General features: G+C 47.3%; 1 protein-coding gene across 3 annotated transcripts in view; it reads right to left on the minus strand.

The window, feature by feature from the left end:
* Window positions 1-434: 434 nt before the first annotated feature.
* Window positions 435-27,505, minus strand: part of TBX1 (T-box transcription factor 1) — a 58,862-nt gene continuing 31,791 nt past the window's right edge. For 2 of the 3 annotated variants that reach the window (XM_077307965.1, XM_077307966.1), the window contains 5 exons: window positions 19,738-19,909; window positions 17,946-18,101; window positions 7,406-7,473; window positions 5,774-5,874; window positions 435-1,849 (listed from right to left, as the gene is read on the minus strand). In XM_077307965.1, coding sequence (XP_077164080.1) covers window positions 1,410-1,849; window positions 5,774-5,874; window positions 7,406-7,473; window positions 17,946-18,101; window positions 19,738-19,909 — 937 coding nt within the window. In that variant the 3' untranslated portion in view covers window positions 435-1,409. Of the gene's footprint in view, window positions 1,856-5,773; window positions 5,875-7,405; window positions 7,474-17,945; window positions 18,102-19,737; window positions 19,910-27,505 lie in introns of all 3 variants that reach the window. The other variant, XM_077307964.1, reaches the window with a different exon arrangement.

Consider the following 27,505-nt stretch of genomic DNA (forward strand, 5'->3'; position numbering starts at 1 on the left):
CCAACCTAGCAAAATGTGTGTGTTTTACACATTCGTTTCTCCTCAAAGGATTTGCTACACCTTCCTCGCGGAAAATTTGAACGGGGAGGAAATGCGTCTCGGGGCTGTTCCGCCACAAGCCCAGTGGCAACTCACACTTTACAACATACCCTGCGGTGGCATAATTGCTCCTCAGAGGAGGATCATCGGGATATTTGTATTCCGTCGCAAGGCAGTTCCCGTCTAGAATCCCAGAGCCGTTATCGGGGTCCTTTCAGACAGACAGCCTTGTGGCCATGGTGTGCAGCCGGCCTGCATTTTGGGAACACGCGTAGCTCCCTCTGTGCAGACAATGCTGCGCATGAATTGGGTATTTGTGTGCTGAGTGTCACGCCATGGAGGTGGGAGCACGAGTCCTGTGCAAATAGCTCGTATGTTTACCCTGTTTTCTTACAACATCATTTATGAGGGGTCGCGTGGGGTGTTCCCAAAGCTTTGGCTTACTCTCCCTCTACGCTACAGATCGTACAGCTGTCCTGCAGGGTAGGCATAGGTGGGCACTCACCAACCAATGAGACCAGCCTGTGGGGGGGAGGGCTTCATCATTCAGCCTGAAACTAGGCTTGCTGGGTAATTTGGACTGAGTCACTAAACTCTCTCGGGTAGGGCTGCCCATCCCCAGGTGAGAACAGCCCTATCAGGGCTGTGACAAGCCCAAGGTCACCCAGCTGGCTGCATGTGGAGGAGCAGGGAATCAAACCCGGTTTGCCCGATAGGAAGCTGCCACTCTTAACCACTATCCCACGCTGCCTCACTGCTACGTCACACTGCCTCGGTGTTGTAGAGCTGTCTGCAGGACTAGCTGTCTTGCCTATAACACGGCCGTGTCGGGAGTCACCTTCCTTGAGGGCTTTGAACTGCAAACATTAAAAAGGTAAAAGTTGCACGGTGAGGGCCGCAGCGAGGGAATAAAGCAACATATGGCTTCATTTAGCAAGAAAACAGAAAGTGCAGCTGGTGATCTCTGCATCGGGGGGGGGGGAGACTGCTGCCCCCCAACAGGGTGGGAGGTGGTGTGAAAAGCCACCGTGGAAGTCCCAGCCTCCATCCATCACTCTGGCGCCGAACTCCGTCTATTGGATTGCAGGCTGCGTTAAGCCAACCTTTTGTCTCATCCCCGGGGGGGGGGGGGGGAGAGGCGGAATCAGGAAGGAAACTGGTCTTGACTGATGAATCGGAGGGTGCAGAGATGGGAGGTACAAAACCTGTGCAGGAGATCAAAGTGCATGCACCCCCTTTGCGGAAACACTGGGGTGACGGTGCTGGGGTCCTTCCAGCAATTGAGTGCTCTCTGAAAAACATGCGCTACTGGGCAATTCAAACCATGCAGAAAGCCAGTCAGAGCTTGAGGGGAACTTTGGACGGGGACGTTATCTCGGCCCGTAGTCGTAGCTGGCGGGAGCGCCTGCAGCGGAATACATGTTGGCCGCCGCGGCTGCCGCAGCAGCTGCCGCCGCGGCTGCCGGATTCATGTGGTGGTGATGGTGGTGGTGGTAACCGTGTCCCCGGATGCTGGGCAAAGGGTAGGGCGCCGGTCTGCTCTTTGCTCCCAGGTAATGGTCGTAGGCCGAGACGGGGTGTTTGTAGGGGTGGTGGTGGAGGGTCTCCGAAGCAGAGGGCTCCAGCCGCAGTTCGTGGTGCGGAGGGCTGGGCCGGCTTCCTGCCGCGCTGGTGAGGGGGACCAGGCCGCCCCCGCCGGGCACGGGCAGGGCGGGGCTCAGCACTCGAGACATGAGCTGCTGGTGAGCGGGATCGGCGTGCAGAGGCGTCCCGCTGGCGGCTTCCCGTTCGTACTCCCGCCGACTCTCAGCTGCCTCTGCGACGGGTGCCAGAGGAAGAAGGGAGGGAAAGGCACAAGAATCAGAAACGGATAAAGACCTTGGCAGCCACATGGGAATGCCTGGACTCCATGGGCTGAGCTAGTTTCTGGAGCAGCCTCTCTCTACCTGCTTACATTCTTCAGGCTTTGAGAAACCCCAGAAGTGGCATGGTTGTGCAGAATATTATTTACTTATTCGTTCGTTCGTTCATTCAATTAGTTTGTTTGTTCGTTCATTCGTTCAATACCATCTCAGTCAAAGTCACAACTGCACAGGGCAGGCCAACATGTAAAAAAGCTAATAGCTACTAAATTGCATAGCACTTTATGCTATTTTGTAAAAACGCATGTTCTACACCAAGTCATGTTATGCTAGACAGAGTGATTTCTTTCCTTTCTCCCTGCTTGCTTGATCGCTTTAAACTCGCCATTAGAAATAATTTTTACACCCACCCCTGTCGAAATTTTGTTTTAATGCCGCTGTGTTTCAGAACCAAAACCAAGGGAGGCTTTTGTTGTTCCTTAATGTAAAGCTCTTGTGTTAACACAGAAGAGAAGAGGAATGCCAGAAATAGCAGCTCTTTAAAAAAAAAAAAAGTGTTTAACATTGTGTTCGGCAGAAATCCATGCTCCTGGGACAAGACATTCTGACTGTGATAAATAGAGCTGAGTTGAGTGACAAGTCTGCACACGCTTGAAATTTTTGAAATTGTATAACACTAAACAAATAGTGACTTCTCTTTATTTTAATAGGCTTGGAGTGTGCTGCAGGAGGGGGGGTAAGTGGGGCCCTGGGTTTTTCTCTTTGCGATTGTTTACTCTGCATAATGGAAAGAGAACCGATGCAGAGTACCTAATGGGTATTCAGGGCTTGGCAGAAGGCTAAATACAACTACCGAATTTTAGGATTTGTGGCACTTTGCTTTTTTAAAAAAAAGTAAATAAAATAAAACAGAGCATACAAAAACACTGACAGACAAGGGCGAGAATGCGGGGCACGGGGAAGAGATCTTGGACGGTAGGTGGGAAGAGAATGGAAAGGGGAGGAACTGATATTTAGGTGCGGAGTCAATTTTAGAATCAAAATCTGTGGCTTGTCTTCCTCCCCCCAAAAAGTAACAGAAATCAATGCTTCGCTGAAAATAATATTTCAGGCTTGGTTAAGAGCGGCAGCCTCTCCACTGGAGAAGTGGGTTTGATTTCCCACTCCTCCACATGCAGCCAGCTGGGTGACCTTGGGTCAGTCACAGTTCTCTCAGAGCTCTCTCAGGATCACTTACCCCAGCAGGGCGTCTGTTGTGGGGAGAGAAAGGGAAGGCAACTGTAAGCTGCTTTGAGACTCCTTCGGGTAGTGAAAAGTGGGGTACAAAAAAAACAGCTCTTCTGTCTCCAAGATTGAACATTTAGCCCCCCATCAAATGTACATGAATTGGAACATTTCAAAATGTAGGTATATTTGTCTATGAATATGTCTTTCCAACATTTATTAAGAACTCTGCTCTTAATAAAGCATCAGTATGAAAGAACATAGAAATGATTGGAAATGGGGTAGTGATACATCAAGAGAGACTTTCAAAATATCAAGCCAAGTCAAAGGCCATTAAAGTTTAATGATGTCCCTTTATTTAAGAAGTCACTGAAAGAATGTGTAAATACTACAGTTTTAAAGTGACTGAAGTGATTTTTGAGTAGCACCATTTGATTTCCACAGTAAAGTGCATATTGTCCTTAGTATTCATTACTTTTAATAATTAATATTTAGTAGTATGGATGTTGCTTTCGATTAGGTTTTTCTATATGTCACCAATTAGCATAGCACAGGCTTTCTCAACCGGGGTTTCTTAACAACCCTGGAAGGATTTCCTGAATGGGTGGGAATTAATTTTTAATATATTTTTAAATTTTGTGGGTCAGGAAGGGGTGGGGAGGGGAGGGGCCCAAGTTGGGTGTGTTCACAGCTATGCTTCCCAACCATATTCTGCCTTTCTCGACTTTTTTACCATTGAGAACCCCCTAAAAAATTCTTCAGGCTTCGAGAAACCCCAAAAGTGGCACCATCAGGCAGAATATGGCTGGAAAGCAGAGCTGTGAACACGCCCACCTGAGGCCCTTCCCCTTCCCGCCCCCTCCAGGCCCATCGTCGGCCATTTTGGGAGGGGCAGGCAGGTTGACATGACCATATATGGCCCGATCACCCAAGAAACGTTTATCAGACTATTAAAAATATATAAAAAATTAATGAACTCCCACCCATTCAGGAAACCCTTCCAGGGCCATCAAAAAAAACCCATGTTTTCACGAACCCCTGCCCTAGCATGTTCCTAGTCCTCCCCAGAGATAGTACGGCAACAAGGGTAGGAGACTCCCATTCTATTTCTAGAATCAATGTTTAGAATTGACTGCTTAATCTTGCCAGTAGGTGTGGGATCAGGGGGGAACTGCCTGTTCCAATGCGCCCTGAATTCCCTTCTCAAGCCAAGCCACATAGCAATTGAATCCTGGAAGCGCCCTAAGCAGATTTTTTTTTTTTAAGCCTTGAATTGCACCCCCGCCACTTGGAATGGTACAACCCAGGAAGACCTTCCCAGTGCTGGATTCTGCCGACTGTTGGAGGTGATGCTTGGATGGATACCTGACACCACCCATCCCGCATCTTGACCCTAAACACAATCATGCTGATCCAGTGAGTGCAATCTTTGTGCAGAGACAGGCCTCCACAAGTAGAGTTGCTTTGCCAGGTGTGCCAAACCTTTCTCTATGGGGAGGGGAGGGGGGGGGAAGGTAAATACTGCGTTCAACTGTTGGGAAATGCAGGCATCGCTCCGTTCCTTAACCCCATGGCTCCACATGCCCTCCGAGCGAAAGCACGATGCTCACCGTTGGTATGGCGGAGACAGAAAGAGCCACGGTTCCTAGATAATGTCAAATCAAAAAGCCCGCCGGGGACTGTGCACGGAGAATTCGCTTCAAATAAGACATCACAGGGAGAAAACATTTCCCAATGTTCTCGTCAAATAGTTCCAGAACAGTAACCGACAATGGCTTATAGCAGCCAAAACTGGATCGCGTTGTCATAGCTCGGAGCTCGTTTTGAGCCTGGCAGCCCGTGTGAACCCTGACCTCTTTTTGGTTTCAGGAAATGATTCTTGGAAGAAGGCATTTAGCCGACAAACCAGCACTAACCGGCAGCTTTTCCAATCAGAATTATACTTCGATTGTTGTATTTTTTAGCCATTGTTGGTTACTGTCCTGAAACTATTTGACGACAGTGTTGTTTGGGAAACGTTTTCGCTTTGGGATGTCTTGTTTGTAGCCATTTTGCTGTCGACAGCTCCTGCAGGGCTACTCTACGCCGTCGGTATGCCAGCAAAGCAGCCGGTGAGCTAACTTGGATTGCTCCTTTGGGCCTGGCCTGGAGAACAGCCTGCCATTTCCCAGGCTTGTAGAATGTTGTTTTTTCCCCCGGTTCTATATGAAGAGCTATTCCAGGCGTCTGCCTGCTTTGGCTTGTATATGCATGTCTTTGCACTTCTGGGGCCTTCCGTAGGGACGTGCCCCATTTCAAGACACCTTGGTTTCCAAGAAAACGTTACAAAAAAGAAGCCCGGACTGCGACACAGGAAGCATTTGGATTGAAGCGGGCTTCCTCCAGGCCTGTACGTTTGACAGGATGAAAAGGGAACATGGAGTCGGAGCACCAGGCATGGTTTAAGGATTTGCAAGGCCCGCCCATTCCTGGCTCCACCCCCAAAGGCTCCAGGTATTTCCCAGCCCAAATCTGGCCACCCTCATGTGCAGACTTACAAGAACTGCAGGGTGAAATCCCTCGCTGTTAACATATCTCTGATTCTAAACCGTTGCCCACCTTGCTGCAGGGGTCAGTACAGATTCTCTACCCAAACCATACAAACTCACCTTTCTCACTACCGTTCTGATGTGCCGGGGAGGATACTGGATTTCTGGACCTGGCAAAAGCACTCATGAGAGGCAGGGCCCCAGGCCTGTGATTTCTGGGCCTGAAATGAAAACACAGCAGTCATAACCAGTTACAGGGTGCTGAGTTAGCGAAATGATCAGATTTTGAGAATACGCTCTCACCGGATGCGAACAAGGCCTGCAGCTTTAAGAGGAGGAGGGGGAGAGATGCAGCGCTTGCTATTTTAATGTGGGTTTCGACTGAAAATGCTTTTCGCTATTCTTGTGAGATGCCATGCCCCACGAGGAATGAGGGGCTATCAATATTTTACATAAATAAACACAGACATTTTGATCTTAGCACCCCAGTTTCTGGCATTGCTTCTGGCCTCTTGGAATGAAACCATAGCATCCTCCCCCATAACCAACCCTACTAATAGAACTGTTGCCAACAAAAAGTATACCCGTCAAGAAAGGGGGTTCGTTATGCATCAAAGACATAAAAATGGCAGAAGATGGCAGAAGAACGGCAAACAAGAAAACGAACAAACAGTGAACTCCAATTCAAGGCAGGGTTGGCGGTAATGCACAAAAACAAGGAAGATGGCATATTTCCAGGGAAAACCTGGAAGTGACATCATGCCACTCTAGGAATTCCTGGAATCTCTATGGTAAGCTGAAACTAACCTCTTCATATGCTTGAGAAATGTGACTTCTTCCTCAATACTGAGTACTTCAGGATTAGTGAAGGACCCTAAGCCTCACAGTCTTCCCATTCCCTGTCCCTATGTGGTTGTTCCTTGGACAGCCATTTGCTGGAACCAGCTAAGGGAATTCATTCAGGCAAGGATACTACTTTCTAAGCGGTTTTCCTGTCTCAGAAATAACTTGCTTTCACAGTTAGGTTTCCACCAATGTCTGCAGCATAAAGAGCTTCCAAGGGTCCCGTTTCCACCAGTGGCTATAGATATCTCTCCAGGAAATCCAAAAACAAGACATGAAAGCTGCAAGTTTCTCCCTGGATTTGTCTCCTGGAAGTCTTAGACAAGGAAAACACAATGCCCACGCATCCTCTCAACCCCCAGCCATTCGAAACCCAACGCTCAATTAGCAAGGTCCTTTTCAATCTAGCGGCAAAAATTCCAGCATGAACCAGAAAGGGGAGAAGCAGAATCGGGGGGAGCTTGCTAACCGAAACCCGACCTCTCGTGGACCAAAAGCCTTGTCCATGGCCTCCTTCCAAGTTATTTTGAAAGATTTGGGAAACAAGACTAGAAGACCATTCGGGTTTCCTCTTTTGCTGGAATCTCTACTCCTTACGAAGTCAGATTCTGCCCTTGGGTCCCACTTTGCTGTAGTCAGGGGCTGCTGGCAGGGGTTCATGGGAACTGTAGTCCATAGGCCTCTGGAGAACCACATTTCGGCCACCCCTGCTGCAGTCCCAAAAACAGCCAGATATAGAATGGCAATATAAAAGTTCCTGTTAAAAAACGCTACAGCATTATATCCTGCTGGAGCCCTTCCCTCCCCCAACACGGTCTCCAGGTATTTCCCACAGAATGACATGGCGTCCTCGTGTTTGTGGTTCCAACGAGGCCCTTAGTGGTGGAAGGAAAGAAAGGGCATGCTTACCAGTCTTCAGGGTCACAGTCTCGGAATCCTTTAGCAAAAGGGTTGCTGGCAATTTTGAGTTGGGTAATCTGAAAAGAGACACGAGGTCGGGGAGGAATAGGTGTCAGAGTCAGCTGGGGACAATGGGAGACGCTTGAATCGACACTAGGCAAGTGTATGAAGTCAGCCCTCACCCCCAATCTAATTAATTACACCACACTCTTGTGGCACAGAGTGGTAAGGCAGCAGACATGCAGTCTGAAAGCTCTGCCCATGAGGCTGGGAGTTCAATCCCAGCAGCCGGCTCAAGGTTGACTTCCATCTTTCCGAGGTTGGCAAAATGAGTACCCAGCTTGCTGGGGGGGTAAACGGTAATGACTGGGGAAGGCACTGGCAAACCACCCCGTATTGAGTCTGCCATGAAAACGCTGGAGGGCGTCACCCCAAGGGTCAGACATGACTCAGTGCTTGCACAGGGGATACCTTTACCTTCACCTTTATATGTATGCACTTGGAAATGAGCGGGAAAGCTGAGCAAAAAATTCCAATAACACAGTCCTAAAACACAGTCCAGTCATAGAATCACAGAACCATAGAGTTGGAAGGGACCAAAGAGGCCATGTAGTTATATATATATATATATATATATATATATATATATATATATATATATATATATATATATATATATATAGTTATAGTTATAGTTATAGTTATAGTTATAGTTATAGTTTGCACCTGTGTTACAGTTTAATGTTAATATTATTACTGTTTCATGAAAGTTGTTATGTAAACTAAGTTCTATGTCCTGTTTCTACGTTTTATGTAAACCGCCCTGAGCCTCAGGGGAGGACGGTATATAAATACAAACAAACAAACAAAACAAATAAATAATTATGCATATTAATTCACTCCCACCCATTCAGGAAAACCTTTCCAGGGCAATCAAGAAGCCCCCGGGTTTTCATAAAACACTGGTTGAGACAGCCTGCATTACAGGGCACCTGTTATTGGAATAGCCAATGTCTGGTGTACAAAGAAGAAGAGAAGAAGACCCTGCAGGGGGCAGCAAGAAAACTATTAGGATAGTGAGAGGACCTTCTCTCCTGTTACGTGTCAGTCCTTGTCTGTCTCCAGATTCCTGCTTGTAGGGGCAATTTCCTCCTCCTTCTTGGATACCACAGTTTCTCTCTCTCTCTCTCTCTCTCAGTTAGACCTGTAGTTAGCTACTATCTCTGTCACTCCCCTGCACTCAAGTGGGCAGCCGTGTTGGTCCGAAGTAGCACAACAGAGTCCAATTGAGTCCAATAGCACCTTTAAGACCAACAAAGTTTAAATCATTGTCGGTCTTAAAGAAGCTATTGGACTCCACTTGCGTTCTCCTCTGCACGATCAAGTCTATTATTTCCTGAATAAACTCTTATCTCCTCTTTAATCAGGTTGTGCAACCTCGCTGCGTTATTGACTCTGCTATCGCCTGTCTCCCCCTTGCCCTGCCCTCCAGCCTCTGAGCTGGCAATCAATAGCTGGCGACGCAGAGCTCGGTTGTGTCTTATTTCTTATTAGCTGTGTCTCTCTTCGGGGGCTTGAAGCAGAAGGCGAGAAAATACCGCTTTGGCACTGGTGCTCCACGCTAATCCACACCCGCTTGCCTTCACTTCTGTCAAGAGCCAGGGTGGTGAAACGCACTAACAAGAGAGACACTGATGATTCCCTGAGGTCAACAGCGAGAAACCCGGGAAGTTGCTAATATATGCTCATGGGAGCGGGCTGGAGGAGAGGGTTGAGGTCTCTATGTCAGCCTGGCATGTGCTCTGTCATCTGAGCTCCAACTCTCTCCCTAAGGTCATGTGGGCACTATGGATGCCCAAAATCACTCAAACCACTTTCCTGCATGGAATCCTGGGAATTGCTTAGGGTGGGGAACATGGAGATCTCCGACAGATAATCCTTCGCCCTCCCACAAAGCCCCAGTGCCGGAGCCTCCTTACGGAACCGGTTTTCGATTTGCAGAAGGGATGAGCAAGGGCTCCTTTGCTCTCTCTGCTTTATGTATCTGTTTACATTTTCCCCGGTGGTTTCAGTTCTCGGCCGCTCGCTGTTGTCTTTGCAGATTCCTTTGCGTTGGGTACACATGCGGACGAGCTTCAGTTTACCATGCGTAGATTTAACATGTGCTGTCGACCCATTTCCTTCATGTAGTGTGGAAAATACTAAAATCGTCAATGTGAAAACACGGTTGGAAAAAAGTGGGCGCCTTTCCACCGAAAATTTGGTGCGAGGAAGAAGAAAGTGGCACGAACACCATCCTATGGCCCAAGAAACGAAATCGAACAAGGACTGTTTCAGGACAAGAACAGCCAAGAGTCGCAAGTAGAAATCTGACATCATCCCTCCTTTGCAGGATACAACATGTAAACCATGCTTCTGCTTTGCGATTGAGGGGACTTTTTAAGTCCTTCCACCCTTGCTTGCACTTAAAGGGTCTTCTTTGTAGACCCTCTCAAAGGAAAAAGGCATGGAGGCTGTTTGGGAAATCGCCAATCAGGCCTTGGAATTCAACCATGTGGCTTCCCTCTGCTCCCCAAAGCAGAATTGCATTCTGTGTAACGCTAATTCGCGGCACCGGAGAAAGGCAGCTCCTAAGCTGTCTGCCATGAATGCAGTTGTAAGTGGATGCCGCATTACATGGCCTGCTCCCCCCCCCCTGCTGCCGCCACCGCCACCGCTGCCGCCACGGACCAGCCATGTATTTATTTCATTCACCAGGGAGAGGGAGAGAGAAGAGAGAGAGAGAGGGCATTTTTCTATATTTAAGCAAATCCACGGATAAAGTATGAGATTGTAAGTTTCCGGAATGGGTTGAAAAACAAACTTTAAGCCCCTCGGTGACAGTTCCAGCCTTAGAGGTCAAACTGATAGAAAGCAGGAGAGAGGTGCAGCTGTCTCCAGCCATCAGAGGGATGCCAGTCTGGGAAGGCCTGGGGAGTCTCTTAAAGGCACAGTGCCCTGCTTGTGGGGGAAGCGGTGTGTGGGGGGGTGGAACGACGGTTTCAGACGCTGTCAAAGCTCAACACAACCATTGTGACTTAATCCACCCCCCTTCCCGTTGTAGCACATGGTTAAACGGTGAAAACGTACAGGTGTTTAGTTTTTCGTTCGGCGGTTATAAGCACTGGGTTCTTAGAAGAAGATTCTGTCACCGAAAAGAGACTTTTAAAGGCCGCTCGTCTAGTTGCATTTGCAGGCTAGGCTTGTTCCAGTGATTTCGGTGGGACTTTCAAGTTTGAACATGCAAGCTTGATTCTGCACACATGCATGCACTCGGTAGGGCATGCTTTCTCAACCAGGGTTTCGTGAAACCCTGAGGTTTCTTGACCATTGTGGAAAGGGTTTCCCAAATGGGTAGGAGTTCATTAATTTTAAATATATTTTTAAATTTTTGTTGAATATTTATCAGGTGATATGACCTTATGTGGTCATGTGGACCCCCCAAAATGGCCAAAGATGGGCCTGGAGAGGGGGGAGGGGCCCTAGGTGGGCGTGTCCACAGCCCTGCTTCCCAACCCTATTCTGCACGATGGCACCACTTCTGGGGTTTCTTGAAGCCTGAAGGATGTTTCAGGGGTTTCACAAGGGTAAAAATGTTGAGGAAGGCTGTGGCAAGGCATATGAGCTTGAAAAGAAAAGGGATGTCAAGGTATCCAACCAAAATTTGAATCCAGTGGCACTTTTAAGATCAACAGGGTTTTATCTGCGCTGTAAGCTTTTATGTACACAGACACTTCTTCAAAGCCATGTGGTTGCCCGTGGAAGCTGGTGCCCAGTATTAAACATCTGGGGCTCTCAGGTGCCAGCGTCTCTGTATGGAAAAGTACGTGCAACTCTTTTGTTGCCATTATCTGCACCCTGCCAGGCTGGCTCCTCTGTATGAGAATGGTCTGTTTTCTTCTCGCAAAGTTCAGTAGCACCTCTTTTATAGAATGTTTCTGATACAATTTTGATATCGGCCTTGCTTGGATACCTCCGTTGTTCTGTGTGTTTTATCTTGGCTTCCTAGCGATTAGCTTTTTAATTGTGTGTTTTTTTTTTTGGTGGGGAGGCTAACTGGTTTTATTTTTTTTAATACCACCATTTCTGATTAGTCTTTTTAAAAGTTGTAGCTTAGTTTAGCGTCACGGCCTTCCTACTTTAAAATATTTCTTGTCCAGTTTATAAATATTCTATCATTAATTGCGGGATTCTTGAAAAATGTTATTGTCTCCATGAATCTGAGGAAGGTGAGGTAACGTTTTATGGTACGAATGTATGAGATTTACTGTTATTTCTTGTGCACAGTTTTCTATATTATCTTTTGTACTTCTGCAATTGTTGTATACATACATACTTGCCTATACCCCTCGGAATTTAATTGATTCAAAGCTCTTTCTGTCATTTGACTTGTTATCTTATTTTATGCCTGGGGGGTAAACGGTAATGACTGGGGAAGGCACTGGCAAACCACCCCGTATTGAGTCTGCCATGAAAACGCTGGAGGGCGTCACCCCAAGGGTCAGACATGACTCGGTGCTTGCACAGGGGATACCTTTACCTTTACCTTTACTATTTGTTTATCTGAAACTAATACACTCAGTACACCCAAGCGGCTTTCATTTGCAATATGAATTCAACCAATTTCGGGGGTACGTGAGAATACACAGTCAGCAAAATCCAACAAAAGCCACTGAAATCACTATTAGAAGCAATAAAACTATCAAGCATCTATCAAGGGAAAGCAATTGAAATTACAAAAAAAAAATCAAAGCAATAAAACTACCAAAACAGCCTGAACACTTCCTTAGATAGGAACAGCAAAAGCAACACAAAAGTTCAGTGTAATAACAAACTCACGCAACATTTATCCCTAAAAGGAGTTGCGAAAGAGGGTGGTCCAATATGAACTAGAGCCATAAAGTTGAGGGAGTTGAGATAAGGTTGAGATGAGGATGCCAGCCCTGTTAGGAAATACCTGGTGATTGTGGGGGTGGAGCCTAGAAAGGGTGGGTTTGGAGAAGGGAGGTGTAAAATCCTAAAGTCCACCCTCCAAAGCAGCCAATTTCACCTGGGTAATTGATCTTGGTTGTCTGGAGACCCCCTGTAATAGCAGGAGATTTCCAGGTGACACCTGGAGGCTGGCAACCCAAGGAAAGGAAGTTCATCACACCTCCACTCCACCTGCTGCTTACCTAATTTAAAAAATTCAGGCAGCTGGAAGAAGAAGAAGAAGAAGAAGAAGAAGAAGAAGAAGAAGAAGCAGCAGCAGCAGAAGCAGAAGCAGAAGAAGAAGCAGAAGCAGCAGAAGAAGAAGAAGAAGCTGGGTTTTATATCCCACTCTTCAGTAGCTAAAGGAGCCTCAAAGCGGCTTACACTTACCTTACCTTCCTCTCCCCACAACAAACACCCTGTGAAGTAGATGACACTGAGAAAGCTTGACAGGACTGCTCTGGGAGAACAGCTCTAACAGGATTGTGACTAACCCAAGGTCACCCAGCTGGGCTGCATGTGGAGGAGCAAACCCGACTCACCAGATTAGAGTCCTCCACGCTTAACCACTACACCAAGTCTCAGAAGAAGAAAAAAAGGACAATATTTGGCTCACCCCCCCCCCAAAGCCACACACCCCCATGAGGGGTTACCTATTTGTAATCATCAAAACTATGTGAGGATGGTGGTTGAATTCAGCCCTACCATCCCCAGAACTGCAATCATGAAATTCTTGGACCCTTTTCCACAGCTAAATTAGGGCAGGGGTAGTCAAACTGTGGCCCTCCAGATGTCCGCGGACTACAATTCCCAGGAGACCCTGCCAGCGAATGCTGGCAGGGTCTCCTGGGAATTGTAGTCCACGGACATCTGGAGGGCCGCAGTTTGACTACCCCTGCATTAGGGGTTCTAGTTATGGAACTGTCCTGCCACTGCTTAAAGACTGTCAGTAATTGTTATTATTATTACAATTGTTATTGTACATCTGTGTACGACGTTCCCTACAAACTCTAATATGAACGCCTTTAATTGGGAAGAAAAAGGAAAGGAAATGTGTTCAACTAGTCTTTGGTCTGACAAAACTGTCAAGATGGGGGGGGGGAGACATCGTAAAGGCTTTCTCTGGTTCAAAAGATACATTTAGGAAGTCGGAGGTGGTGAGTGACTAATTGCAGAGTTTAACCAAGTAATCCTTTCAGCCTTAAAACAACTATATTTAAATTTGGGCCCGAGCGTATGCAGCACGTCGATATTTATTTTAACAAGGAGAGGAATATTTTTTTAAAAATAAACAAATCACACCTACAGAAACAGCACCGGCATTATGCTCATGCTTCTGAAATGCAATTTAAAAAAAATACAGTTCAACAAAATGTCTGGATGAACCGGAGGGCAGGGGGTTCTCCAGAAATGGCGCTTCGATTCTCGCTGAAGAAATCCAATTCCTGTCCTCTTCCAATGCACTCCAACGATCATTTTGCAAGCTGCTTAAACCATTCTGCACACTTTGGATAATGCACCTAAAATGCGCTTTTGCGCATTTAGTCCCACAGTGGCTAAAAACTTCACGGCAGCACCCGTCTCGCGTTAATACACAGAAGCATCACCACACATGCGCAAACGACAACATAAAAGGAAGCAGTAGGGGCCGCCCAAGCTTCCCAGAGAACCAAAGAACCAGCCTCCCACACCTCTGAAGTAAATGTCAATGGCATGAGATGAAACCAGTTCCCATTATTGCCATTCATAGACAACATGTGCATAGAGCCAGGTGCAAATTCGATGGTAACTTCCAGAGACCAATGCAAAGGAAACCTGGAAAATACAGGCAACTGCGGAAAAGCCCCTGGGCTTTCTGCGCAAGCAGGAAAATCCACTTGTGGAGTGCATTATATAACGTGTGCAGAATAGGCAGCGTTGAAACAGTGTTATTTGGCCTGTACAAAAGAGTCAGCAAAAGTGAGGAGACCCGCCAGTCCCAAGCAAGAGCTGTCTGCCTGGCTGACCAAGTGGCATTGACCATGCTCTGTTCTGATCAAGATGTGTTTAGTCTGTCTGTCGCAAGAGAAAAGAGCAAGACTCCAGGAACATCTTAAAGACTAACCAGGCCTTTTATGAGTATCTGAACAAGTGAGCAGGGACTCACGAAAGCACATCCCTTGCCACAAGTTTGGTCAGACGTTAAGGTGCGCCTGGACTCTTATTCTGTTCTGAGCAAGCCTGGCCCGCTAGTTCATGATACAAGCGATATCTCACTGACTTCCGGGAAATTTTTGCTGGCATTACAAGCAAATAACAACAACAACAAATTGTCTGACGAAGAGTGCTTGCGCTCGAAAGCTCACGCCCTGAACAAATCTTTGTCGGTCTTAAAGGTGCTACTGGACTCTGATTCTATTGTGCTACTTCAGACCAACACGGCTACGCATTTGAATCTACAACAAATTGTGAAACCCTTGCCCTCTTCTTTCAAAGGGATAATGAAGCAAGGACTCCCAGGAGGATCAGATTCCTCCAGTAAGCAAGACATGGGTTTAGAAGAAGAAGAAGAAGAAGAAGAAGAAGAAGAAGAAGAAGAAGAAGAAGAAGAAGAAGAAGAAGAAGAAGAAGAAGAAGAAGAAGAAGAAGAAGAAGAAGAAGAAGAAGAAGAAGAAGAAGAAGAAGAAGAAGAAGAAGAGTTGGTTATTATATGCAGCTTTTCTCTACCCAAAGGAGTCCAAAAGCGGCTTACAATCGCCTTCCCTTTCCTCTCCCCACAACAGACACCCTGTGGGGTGGGTGATGCTGAGAGAGCCTGATATCACTGCTCGGTCAGAACAGCTTTATCAGTGCTGTGGCGAGCCCAAGGTCACCCAGCTGGCTGCATGTGGAGGAGCGCAGAATCAAAACCGGCTCGCCAGATTAGAAGTCTGCACTCCTAACCACTACAAATCGGTTTCAACCAGAGCTAGGACTTTCTCGGCCCCGGCCACACCACAAGCGATCAGCACCCTGAAGGATCTTAGACAGTTCCACAAGGCCTCTAAAACTGAGCTGATCCACTGGGTCTATGGTTGAGGCCTACAGTAACCTCTAGCTGCTGACTACTCTGCCTGTAACCACTAGGTGATACTCCTCAGTTAGAGTTACATTATGTGGCATACTCCCCCTCCCATATAAGAACACTATTAAAGGTGTATACTAGCTGTGTGATTTTATTTATTTGTTTATTTGCCTGCTTATTTACTTACTCATCATTTATGGATTTATTTGATCCATCGATTTTTTTATACCACCTCTCTCGTTCACCCATCTCAGGGTGGCAAACAACCAGCATTCGTTGTGTACAATGAAATGGTTCAGCGATAAAATCTACAAACTTTAAAATCATAATTAAAAACTATTAAGAACTATCAGAATGATTAGCACCTAGCATGTGTTCCAAAGGTGGAATTGGTTGACAAAGGCGTTTGAAGGCAGGAGGAGTAGGAAAGAAGGGAGAGGAGGGAGGCCTGGTAGTTTTGGAGGTGTTGTTTCCTTGGCCGGCCTCAACCGTAAACCTGGTGGAAGAGCTCCATCTTGCTGGTCCTGCAATACTTAGCAAGTTCCACCAGGGCCCTGCTGTCTAGGGAGCTCGTTCCGCCAGGCAGGAGCCAAACTGAAATGAGGGACGGAAGAAGCCATGACTTGGGGGAGGGCGATAGCAGCTGGGGAAGGGGAACGATCCAGATCCAGTCTGCAGCCTGGGAGAAGATGAGGCTTAACCCTTTCCTCCAGTCAAGGGGGTCTCCCTTTAGGTCCAATGGTGCTCTGAATTTCTCTAAGAAAGAGCAGGACACAGCTGTTGATTATACGACCTTGAATCCACGGGTGTTGTAACTCGTTACAAAGGCTTATTGGGTGGGATTCAACCTAGATCCCGTTTATGATTCATTTCCTGTGTTTTTAAGGAATAATAGCCTTGACTCAACTCAGCAGAGAACAAAGGGGAAAGGCAGTAAAGAACAAAGCCCCCAAATTATCCCTGGCTTTAATGAAACAAATAAGGCACGCACATGTGACTTTGCCCTGACCTGGATAGTCCAGGCGAGCCTGAACTCATCAGATCCCAAAAACTAAACAGGGAGGGCTCTGGCCAGTATTTGGAAGGGGGACCCCCAAGGACTTCCAGGAGGCAGGCAAGGCCAAACTACTTCTGACCGTCTCTTGAAGCCCCTGCAGGGTTCTAATAAGCCAATTGGGACGTTTAAGAAGTGACTTGGTAGAACTGCAGGCCATCAACCAACAGGTATTGCTATTCAAGGCACAATTCCAAGGCTGTTTTATTCATGTAGGGCAGGGGGGTGGGCAAACTGCGGCCTTCCAGATGTCAGTGGACTACAATTCCCATGAGCCCCTGCCAACGAGTGCTGGCAGGGGCTCATGAGAATTGTAGTCCATAGACATCTGGAGGGCCACAGTTTGCCAACCTCTGATGTAGGACATGTAGCACATGCTGCGGGCCCCGCACTTCCAGGGGCCCCGCATGGAGCCTCCCCCCCATAGATGAGGACTGTAGCCTCTCTCCTTCTCCCTTTCCCCTCTTTAAGGACCTTGGAGTGACACCCCTTTCCACTGTGGAAGGCCCCTCCGCCCCCAGTCAGACTGGTCCCACCACAGTTGTTCTCTGCCACAAATTCTTAAACTGGCTACGGGCCCCATGAACCCTGGGAGGGTTTAAATAAATAACTAATTGGTATTGGTATTGATATTGATATTAATGATGATGATGATGATGATGATGATGATGATGATGATAATACATTAAACCACTCCTGGACAATTCCTAGGGAATAAGGCTTGAGTGGGATCTACTTCTTTGTAAACATGCAAGACTGCATTTTAAGTCTCCTAACTAGCACGTGTGACTTGGTTTCACACTATTTCAATCCTGTGCGCAATTCCTGGAGAATGTCCCATTGACCTCAATGGGATTTACTTCTAAGTAAATGTGTCCGAGGATGCACTATAAACATAAAAACGAGCACATCAATGGGCGATCCACCCTAGTCCTCCCCTCCAAAAAAAACCCCTAGAAATAAATTTTGTCAGTGGCATTAGAACTCATTTCTACATGTTTAAAACAGAGCCCCCAAATAACGCAGTTTAATCCGGCCAGCAGAAAAGAACATCAAAAGCCAGGAACAAACATCCAGCTTAGAATATTCCGGTCCATATCAATTGCAAAAAGGGGACCTTCCAACAATTCCAAAAATGGCATGCCTCCATTTATTTAAACCACGTTTCATCTCATCTGTTTAGTCTGATCACAAAGCGGGACTAGACGACCTTTGAAGGTGTTTGGTTCTGAGGTTGTTGTTTTTATCCCCTCCCCACTACAGCCCCCCCCAACTTGATTGACTGCTCTGAACAATCTATCCTTCCTGCCTTCCCTTCTCCACCTCCCCATCCATCATGTGGCTGGAAGTGGGGTGAGGGGGGACCATTTCTTTCTTTCTTTTTTTTTGATAAATGAAGTACTGGAAGGTTTGTGTCTCGGTAATGAATTCCAGATACTCACTCGGTGGTTCTGGTAGGCCGTCACGGCGGTGAAGCGGGTCTCCTCAAAGACAAAGGTCTTAAAGTTCTCCTCGGCGTACTTCTCGCTGTCTTTCCGAGGGTCCACGTAGACCACGTGGAAACGAGGCTGGTATCTGTGCATGGAGTTCAAAATGATCTGAATGATAAAACGAGCAAGGGAGATCATAATGGATTCATTCGACGACACAGAGACAGCATGTTGAGCGAGGAGGGGAGGGCCCCGCACCCGTACCCCGGATATCAAATGCTCCGGGTCAGGGTGGGAGGCTACGAGGGGCAAGGTTGGGAGGGGAATCATTGAGATCGGGGGTAGGAATGATTTCAGGGCATACTGTTGTCATTGAAAAGAGCTGGATTGGAGGAGAAATGCATGAAAGTGGCCAAGTGTGGGACAAATTATTTGAATTGATCAATTGAGAGGGGGGGAAGCCCTCCCGCTATAAAACTTAAATTTTTAGGTGTCAAAATAAAATCTTTGGGCTTCTCTGATTGTTTGAGTGCACCCTCTCCCCGCTTCAGTAATATCTTGCCTGGGATGAATTTACTGGCAGTGATAAATTTTGGCCGATAATGATCTTGCTGTTTATTGATATTTTGATCATCAATTGGGTTTTATTATAAATGTTTAATGTTTTATTGTTCTGATTTATAATTATGTTACTGCCCTGAACCGGTCTCGGAAGAGTGGTTTAAAAATGTTAATAATGATCATAATAATAATACTCTCTTCATTTGAGAGAATAAATTCCAGTAACTTTTTTGTATCTGATAAGAGATTATTTAAGACAAGTGGTCTCTCCTAGCTACGTTTCGATTACCTTTTGACGTAGACCCTTCAGCTAAGCATGCAATCTATGCTCATTCTGGCACACGTTGGATAATGCACTTTTAATACACTTTAAAAGCTAATTTTCCTGTTCCGCACTGGAAAATTCAGCTGCCAAAGCACATTGAAAGCGCATTATTTGACATGAGTGGGATAAGACCTAGTACCAGTGTTTCAGTTCTGATTTCAGCAGGAGGTAAAATACATGCTTGCTTCTCCTGTGGGAAATGGTTGTGTGTTGTGTATTCAAATGCCAGCAAGTGGCTCCCCACCTATGGCAACCTTATGAATTGATGACCTGGACTGAAAACTGGTCTTACAGACCATACCCAAGAGAGTGCCTTGCCGTCTCAGTTTCCCATCCGTTAAATGGTCTCCGAAAGTCACTGTTGTAAAATTTTAGGGAAGACATACCAAGTTGTCCTCATATTCTTGGAAGACAAATGCCCTGTGTATTCATGGAAGTTAAGCCCTGGTAATTTCGGGGAGAATTGTTTCCAAAGAACTATCGATAAGATAACAGCCGTAGTCATGCATGGTCAAAATGACAAGCTTAAAACAGCAAAATACACCCCAATAAAAATTATTATTATTTTTTAAAGTCGTTTTTAAAAGACACATCAATTGCTTACTTCCTAGGGATATTGTATGGATATAAGAGCTCCAGAACGCAATGTGGCAGAGATCCAATAGATATGCTCTGCGGTAGCTGTTGTGGCCTTTTGCTTGTAGCCCTTTAGAAAGTCTCAGGCTTTCGGAGGCCACACATCTGTCCCAGATGTGAACCCTACAGCCCTGGGCTAACTCCCTGAGTCATTTGCTGAGGCTTAGCAGCCCACCCGCAGGAAGGCCTAGCTCCACTGTCCCACCACACTGAAATTCATCTGCTGTTTCACTGACCAAGCCGTCCCCCTGGGGTCTTCTGCCTCCCCCTCGTAACACTTACGTGTCCGTTGTCATCCAGTAAATTGTTCGTCAGCTTCAGTTTGTCAAAGGAGACGATCTGTTTCATCCACTGAGCGCCCCGGGCAGGGGAATCCGGGTGGTAGTGGACTCTCCCCGGAGTCGCAGGGTCGGCCTTGCCAGCTACCAGCCAGGAAGAGCTGTGAAACGCGTATCTGTGCGGAGAGAAAAGCCAGGGCTGAGTTAAGCCTGCAGTGTCAATCCTTTCGATGTGTCTTAACATTCTGTAGCTCGGGACCCAGTGGTTGTTTCCCCAACACAAATCAGGGATTGTATAGGCCAGGGGTGGCCAAACTGTGGTTCTCCAGATGTCCATGGACTATAATGACTATGAGCCCCTGCCAGCGTGCTGGCAGGGGCTCATGGTCATTGTAGTCCATGGACATCTGGAGAGCCATGGTTTGACCACTCCTACTAAAGGCGTATTCCGAAATGCATATAATTCACCTAGCATAAGAAGCTGACATGGCTCTGGTTGGTATTTCTGTAGTGCGTTAGAGTGCATGTAGTGCGTGCTCCCCAGATGTCCATGAACTACAGCTATTTAAAGGTATTTAAAAAGTATTTTAAAAGAGAAGGTGATTTGCAGCTAGTACCATATTATATTATTGTTTAAAAGAGCCAGTGTGGAATCGTGGCATAGATTGGTGGCCTCTAATCTGGAGAGCCGGGTTGGATTCCCTGCTCCTCCACATGCAGCCAGCTGGGTGACCCTTGGCCTCTTCACTGTTCTCTTGGAGCTGACCTGTCCTGTCGCTTTGGGACTCCTTTGGGTAGCGAACAGCAAGGCATTTTTTTAAAAAACAGCTCTAAATCGGAAGAGAGATGAAAGGGAAATTCTGTGGCCCTGGAATCATTTCAGCCCCCCCCCACACACACACACACACACAGCTTTAGGAGTTGAAACATGTTTTCTCCCCACAGCTGGGGAGGGTAGCCTAAAATTTCAGGGAGCCGGGCAGAATCGTAGACCACATAGTGTCTAATATCTGAAAAATGGATTTGTCTCAGCAGCAAACAGCCAAAAGCAACCATTGCAAAAGAGTCTTCTCCAATAAAGCCACGAAACCTTCCAGCTTTTTGAACGTTTTACCGAAAACTTGACCATCTTTTTTGTATCGGTGCTGATAGCTGCCTAATGGACGGCTTAAATTCTTAGAGGCTTTTAATGGTCTTCTTAAGGATGACCACTGTTCTTTTTATTGCTGTTGTACGTTTAGCCCCGAGGCAGCTAGTCCATGAGAGGAGGTATATAAATCCATGTCATAAATATCAGCATATCCCTAAACGGCATATAAAACATTCAAATATCTGTCAAGGCAAATCCTCCCCAAATATAAATATAACTGGATATTAAAATTTAATAGGTTAATTTGGGGACAGAATGAATGAATGAATGAATGAATGAATGAATGAATGAATGAATGAATGAATGAATACTACGGAGGGGACAGGATGTCAGATAAACAACACTGTGGCATAAGAAGGCCATGAATATTATGTGAATATTATGACACATTTTACTAATTTGCTGCTGATTTACTTTTGCCTTCTATCTGTACGCTTATGATCCTTGTTTCATTTAGTCTAAGGAAGAGCGCCTGCCCTCGAAAGTTCACGCCTTGAATAAGTCTTGTTGGTCTTCAAGGTGCTCTTGGACTCAATTTTTGTCATTTCCCCAGGTCATTCCGTAAATCCTGGAGCACAATAAGAAACTACAGCCCCATTCCGAGCACGGATCTTGTCTTCTGCATGCAACCTGAGTCTGGAGGAATCTCTGCCCAGGGGTGTGCTGGTATGGGGCAGAGCCCCAAGGCCCAGGAGAGCATTTTCCAGCCTCCCCCCCCCTCCCAGTTCATCCTTTCAAAGTACATATTGATTCAAGAGCACAGACTCAGAGACCTCTCCCGCTCGGCGTGTTTATTTAAAAGCCAGCCCCGTTGCTCAGTGGGAACAAACCGTACAGCATCGGTTCTTGAGCAGAAACACAAAGGAAAGAAGAAGGGGGTGGGTGGGTGGCTGGCAGAAAGAGAGAGAGACACTCAACTGGATGTTATATATCCCGTTTCCTTTGACAAGCAAACATTTCTGAAACGCCCTGGGAAGCTGGAGATCTGTCTAAATATTTACATCTTCGGCATCACGATTCGTAGGCACTGGGGCTTTCCAGGCGTCTTGGATCTGCCCAGCGGAGGGCATAATGCGTCTTTCACTGGCCCTTTTAAACGCGGAGGTGTTAAGAAGTCAAAGCGCCTCACTGCAAGGGGGCTTTGGAGTGGGGGAGAGATAGCAGAGCTGGGCCGAGTCCCTGCCTTTGGGGAGAGTGCAGAGAGAAAGGGGGTTGCAATAAAACATCAGCAAGGTGTGGTGGCTGCAGAGAGACGGCCTCTAATCTGGAGAACGGGCTTTGATTCTTCACTCCTCCTCCACGTGCAGTCAGCTGGTTGACCTTGGGCCAGTCCCAGTCCTGGTGGAGCTGTTCTCGCAGGGAAGTTCTCTTTAGAGCTCTCTCAGCCCCACCTGCCTCAAAGGGGGGCTGTTGTGGAGAGAGGAAGGGAAAGGGATTGTAAGATGGTTTGAGACTCCTTTGGGTTGTGTAAAGTGGGGTATAAAAAAGCTCTTTTGCTTGGTGCAACCCTTAGGAGTGGGAGCTTCTAATCCGGCAAGTTGGATTTGATTCCCCTGCTCCTCCACGTGCAGCCAGCTGGGTGACCTTGGGCCAGTCCCAGTCCGGATAGTGCAGTTCTCGCAGAGCAGTCCTGTCAGAGCTCTCTCAGCCCCACCTATCTCGCAGGAAGAGGAAGGGAAGGTGATTGTAAGCAGCTTTGAGACTCCTTTGAGTATTATATACAGGGTACAAAAAACAGCTCTTCTTGAGAAAAAACTCCCCGGGAGGTCTGATTTCCAGAGAGAGATGCAAGCTAGGGCTGCAGCAGCCGAGATATCAGATGGTTTATGAGTTGACCCCCTGGGGGGATTGCTGACGGCAAGGCGTGCCCCTCGACCAGTTCAGACTGAAAGGGGGCTGTCTTTTCAGGGCAGGGGAAAGCCCTTTGGGGATTCAGAAAGCACTGACATGCTTGCAAGCCCAGGCGGCGATCCCTGTAGGTCATCTTGGTGCCCGTAAGGGGGCTCAGCAGGAGAGCAAATCTCTTTCAGCAGAGGAATGGCTCTTTGCAGGACGGATTTCTTGCTCCTTCCTGGGCTTTCTCAGAGGCCAAAGCCCAGATCTTCTCCTAGAGACTGGCAAACTGTCTGGTGCTTTCAGGCAGGCTAAATAATGCACTTCACTCCTCTCCAGCAACCGTCTGCAAGAGGGGCTTGCCATTTCATACAGCAAAATCCAGTTGCAAAATGCATTAAAAGCAAAACGTCTCTTAGGGTGCGTGTGAAAGCACCAAGGCCATTGATGTAACTGTGGACCACGGTGTAAAAAGTCCCCAGGTGCCTGAGTTGATTATTCCAGTTTGCTTCTTGATCTAGGGCAGCAGGGTCCTTTCTTGTTTCCAGCAAGGGGGGGGGGGGGCAGGTTGCCAGATCCAAGCTGTGAAACTCCTGAAGATTCGGGGATGGAAACTGCAGACGGCAGGGAGCTCTGTGGGTTACAAGGCCATAAAATCCAACCTCCCATTTCCTCCAGGAGAACTGATCTCGGCCTTAAGTCAGTGTGTGGTATAGTGGTTAGAGAGTGGCCATCCTGGACCGATTCCCCACTCCTCCTCCACATGCAGCCAGCTGGGTGACCTTGGGCTAGTCACAGTCCTCTTAGAGCTGTTCTCTTGGAACTCTCTCAGCGACGGCAAGCCGCTTTGAGCCTCCTTGAGGCAGCGAAAAGCGAGGTATAAAAAACAACTCTTCTTCTTCTTTAAGCCCCTGACCCTGTCCATTTCCAAGTGAGAATTTCCAGCCCATTCCTGACTTTCAAGGAAGTCCCAGGGGACCAGCGGCGCTCCTGACTGGGAATGCTGGAAGCACCTCTGAGGACTGTGAACACCGCAGGACTATTATTGGGGAAATTAAGGAACCGCCTTCTGCACAAAATCTTCAGGAGACTGCTGTGAGACAGATTTATTATTTTTTAACCAACTACAAAATTGGGTCTAATCGGTTACAAATTGCAGATGCCTCACAGCAAAAAGAGAAAGAGAGAGAGAGAGAGAGAGAGAGAGAGAAAGAAGCAGATGATTGGAAAACCCCACTCACCCCGCCTGGGGTCAGATGGCAAACTGCAAGCACCAGCTCTGAGTCAGAGGACCCTGGGGGAAGAGGGGGGGAGAAGCTCCCAGCCTCTCTTTCTCTTGTGGCCTCGCTGCTCCTTGCGAGATCGCATGCAAAAAACGTTGCAAATTAAAACTTCCTAGACAGGTGCAAACGTAACCGTCCAAACCCAGATGACAGGACAGCCAGATAGGACAGCGATCCTGTGCGCATTTACCTGGGAGGAGTACGTTCTGCTGTGGGGCTTGCAAAGTTTGAAGACCAACCAAGTCTTATTCTGGTGTGCCATCCTGGACCTTTCTCCAGAGACAGAACGGAGTTCGAATCCGGGGGGGGGGGTACCTTGAAGCCCAACAAAATTTCAATTTGGAGCTCCGTCTGCTTCTACCTGTGAACAGAACTTCAGTGGTCTTCCAAAGGGCCCCTAGACTCAAACTCTGTGTTGGAATGGGCAATGTCTGGTGTACAAAGAGAAGTGTACAATGCTATACACTTTTCTTGGATGCTTTAGGATGCTTAGGGCTGATCCTGCGTTGAGCAGGGGGTTGGACTAAGGTAAAGGTAAGGTAAAGGTATCCCCTGTGCAAGCACCGAGTCATGTCTGACCCTTGGGGTGACGCCCTCCAGCGTTTTCACGGCAGACTCAATACGGGGTGGTTTGCCAGTGCCTTCCCCAGTCATTACCGTTTACCCCCCAGCAGCAAGCTGGGTACTCATTTTACCGACCTCGGAAGGATGGAAGGCTGAGTCAACCTTGAGCCGGCTGCTGGGATTGAACTCCCAGCCTCATGGGCAAAGCTTTCAGACGGCTGCCTTACCACTCTGCGCCACAAGAGGCTCACAAGAGGGGGTTGGACTAGATGGCCTCTATGGCCCCTTCCAACTCTATGATTCTGTGATTCTAAGAGTAGAAGAGCCTGAAGGAGGCAGCAAGAAGACCATTGGATAGTTCAGTGTGGTGAGGACCTTCCTCTCCTGTTAAGTGTCTTTCTTATTTGTCTCTAGATTGCTACTCTTAGGGGCAATTTCCTGCTTCTTCTTGGAAACTTCTCTCTCATTCTCTCTCTGCTGGGCAGCCAAGTAGACAGGCAATCTCTATCTCTCCTCCGCACTATCAAAATATGGTTGTTCCTTAATAAAACCTTTTTTTCTCCTAACCCTAAAATACAGCGTGTGCATAGCTATGACTTGATTACCCTGCTAACACTTTGTTCCATCTCTGGAGAAAGGTGCATGCGCACAATAGCTTATCCCTTGGACAAAACTTCCTGGCACTCTGTTCTCGGAACCTTACTTCCGAGTAGGCACCCAGGAACCCTCCTCCTGCTCCCCTTGTGCCCTCCCCCCTTCCCCCAGAAAGCAAGAAATTTCTCAGAGGATTGACCAGGAGGAGGGGGGGAGCTGAAAGCCACCAGAGAAAGTGGCTAGGGTACCTATGCTCCTCTTGCAGTCCCAGTTGTGGCCTAGGGAAGGGGAGGGGGGGTCGCACGATGGTTGGCAAGCGCCTTGGCTGCTCCAGTCCCCAGACCCATCTGGCAAAGCCCGCGTGGGTGGAAGATGACGGACACCTGTCCTTGATCGTCCCGGGCAGCTGCTTCTCCGGAGTCAATAATGCCTCTGAATATAGAGCCTCCGTATTTAGCCGTCACAGCCTCTGGGCCGCCTTCTGCCCTAAGCCAGAGACCTTCGCCACACCCCACGGCCATGAATGTCGTTCTTTGGGGTGGGGGTTCGCTGCTGGGGATGGATTGGACTGTGCATCAGAGGAGCCTGCTGGGGTTGGAGGGCTGGGGTTTTATCCGTGCCTTTTAGGGCAGGCTGTCTCAACGAGGGGCTCCTGAAACCCCCGGGTTTGTTGATGGCCCTGGAAGGGTTTCCTGAATGGGTGGGGTTTAATTAATTAGATAGATAGATAGATAGATAGATAGATAGATAGATAGATAGATAGATAGATAGATAGATAGATAGATAGATAGATAGATAGATAGATAGATAGATAGATAGATAGATAGATAGATAGATAGATAGATAGATAGATAGATAGATAGATAGATAGATAGATAGATAGATAGATAGATAGATAGATAGATAGATAGATAGATAGATAGATAGATAGATAGATAGATAGATAGATAGATAGATAGATAGATAGATAGATAGATAGTTTTAAACGTTTTACACTTTTATCAGGTGATATGACCATATATGGTCATGTCAGTCTGCCCACCCACCTCCCCAAATGGCCAGTGATAGGCCTGGAGGGGGTGGGAAGGGGAGGGGCCCCAGGTGGGCGTGTCCACAGCTCTGCTTCCCAACCATATTCTGCACAATCGCACATTTTCTGTGATTTCTTGAAGCCTGAGGGATGTTTCAGATGTTTCTCAGTGGTCAAAAAGTTAGGGGCTAGTCTTGCTGCTGAGAGTGCCTGGAGAGCATTTTTAAGAGGAAAGCATTTTTTTGAGAATTGCCTCAATTTATTAGGCTCCCTTATGATGGCAGGGAATTCATGGTACTGATTGGTTTATGTTAATTGTCACTGTCCTGTCTGCAGCAAGCCTGGTGTACTGGACATAATGTCCAACTCGGAACTGGAGGGACAAAGGGAAATACCACTTGACACAAAGTGATTCAAATGTGGAACTCCCTGCCAGAGGATGTAGCTATAGCCATGGGAATAAATAGACTTAACAGGGGGGTTAGATAGATTTGTGGAGGATTAGTTTATCAGTGATTACCAGCCATGGTGGCTGAGGAGAACCTCCATGTTCAGAAGAACTAAGCCTCTGAATTCCAGATGCAAAATATCAGAGGAAGGCCTCAGCCGCCCTGCCCTGTTGTTGGCCCTCCAGAGGAATTGCTTTGGCCACTGTGTGAGACAGCATGCTGAGCTATAAAGAATGCTGGTCTGATCTAGCAGGGCTCTTCTGACGTTCTTATGAAGGCCTCAGCCTCTATGCGGCTCTCCATGGACTACAATTCCCATCAGCCCCTACCAGCATCAGGCCCTGCAGAGGAACTGGTTGGCCAGCTTCTGAATGCTGGACTAGATGGGCCACTGGTCCAGCAGGGCTCTTCTGATATCCTTAAAGGGATATCCCCTTTCTATCCATCGCACCCCCTGAGACCTACCTTCACAATCTGGGGAGGGGGGTCTAGAATGAAGGAGAGGGGAACGAGGTAAAAGCAAGAAGTAAATAAATGAAATACTTATAGTCGGGGTTGGAATTTCTCTGCATACAAGCAGGCTCATTTTTGTCTTTAAAGTGCAAATGCAGATCAACCCCCTAATGTCAACCCCCTTGCCTGAATTGCCTGTTTATCTGAATTTGGGAAACTCTGCAGCTGGTTCTTTCTTTGCTCTTAGCAGAACCCAAAACAAGAAGCTGAAGAGAGTAGAGACAAAAACATGCCTTGAACAGCAAACCAACAAGCAAGTAGCGTTTTTCACATTGGTGTAGAAAATCGGAGATCCAATTCCCTTTGAATTCGAGGAACAAATTTAGAGCTCAAGGGCACCTTTAAGACCAACAAAA

The sequence above is a fragment of the Paroedura picta genome, chromosome 13 (genome assembly GCF_049243985.1).
Source record: "Paroedura picta isolate Pp20150507F chromosome 13, Ppicta_v3.0, whole genome shotgun sequence".
NCBI classification, from domain to species: domain Eukaryota; kingdom Metazoa; phylum Chordata; class Lepidosauria; order Squamata; family Gekkonidae; genus Paroedura; species Paroedura picta.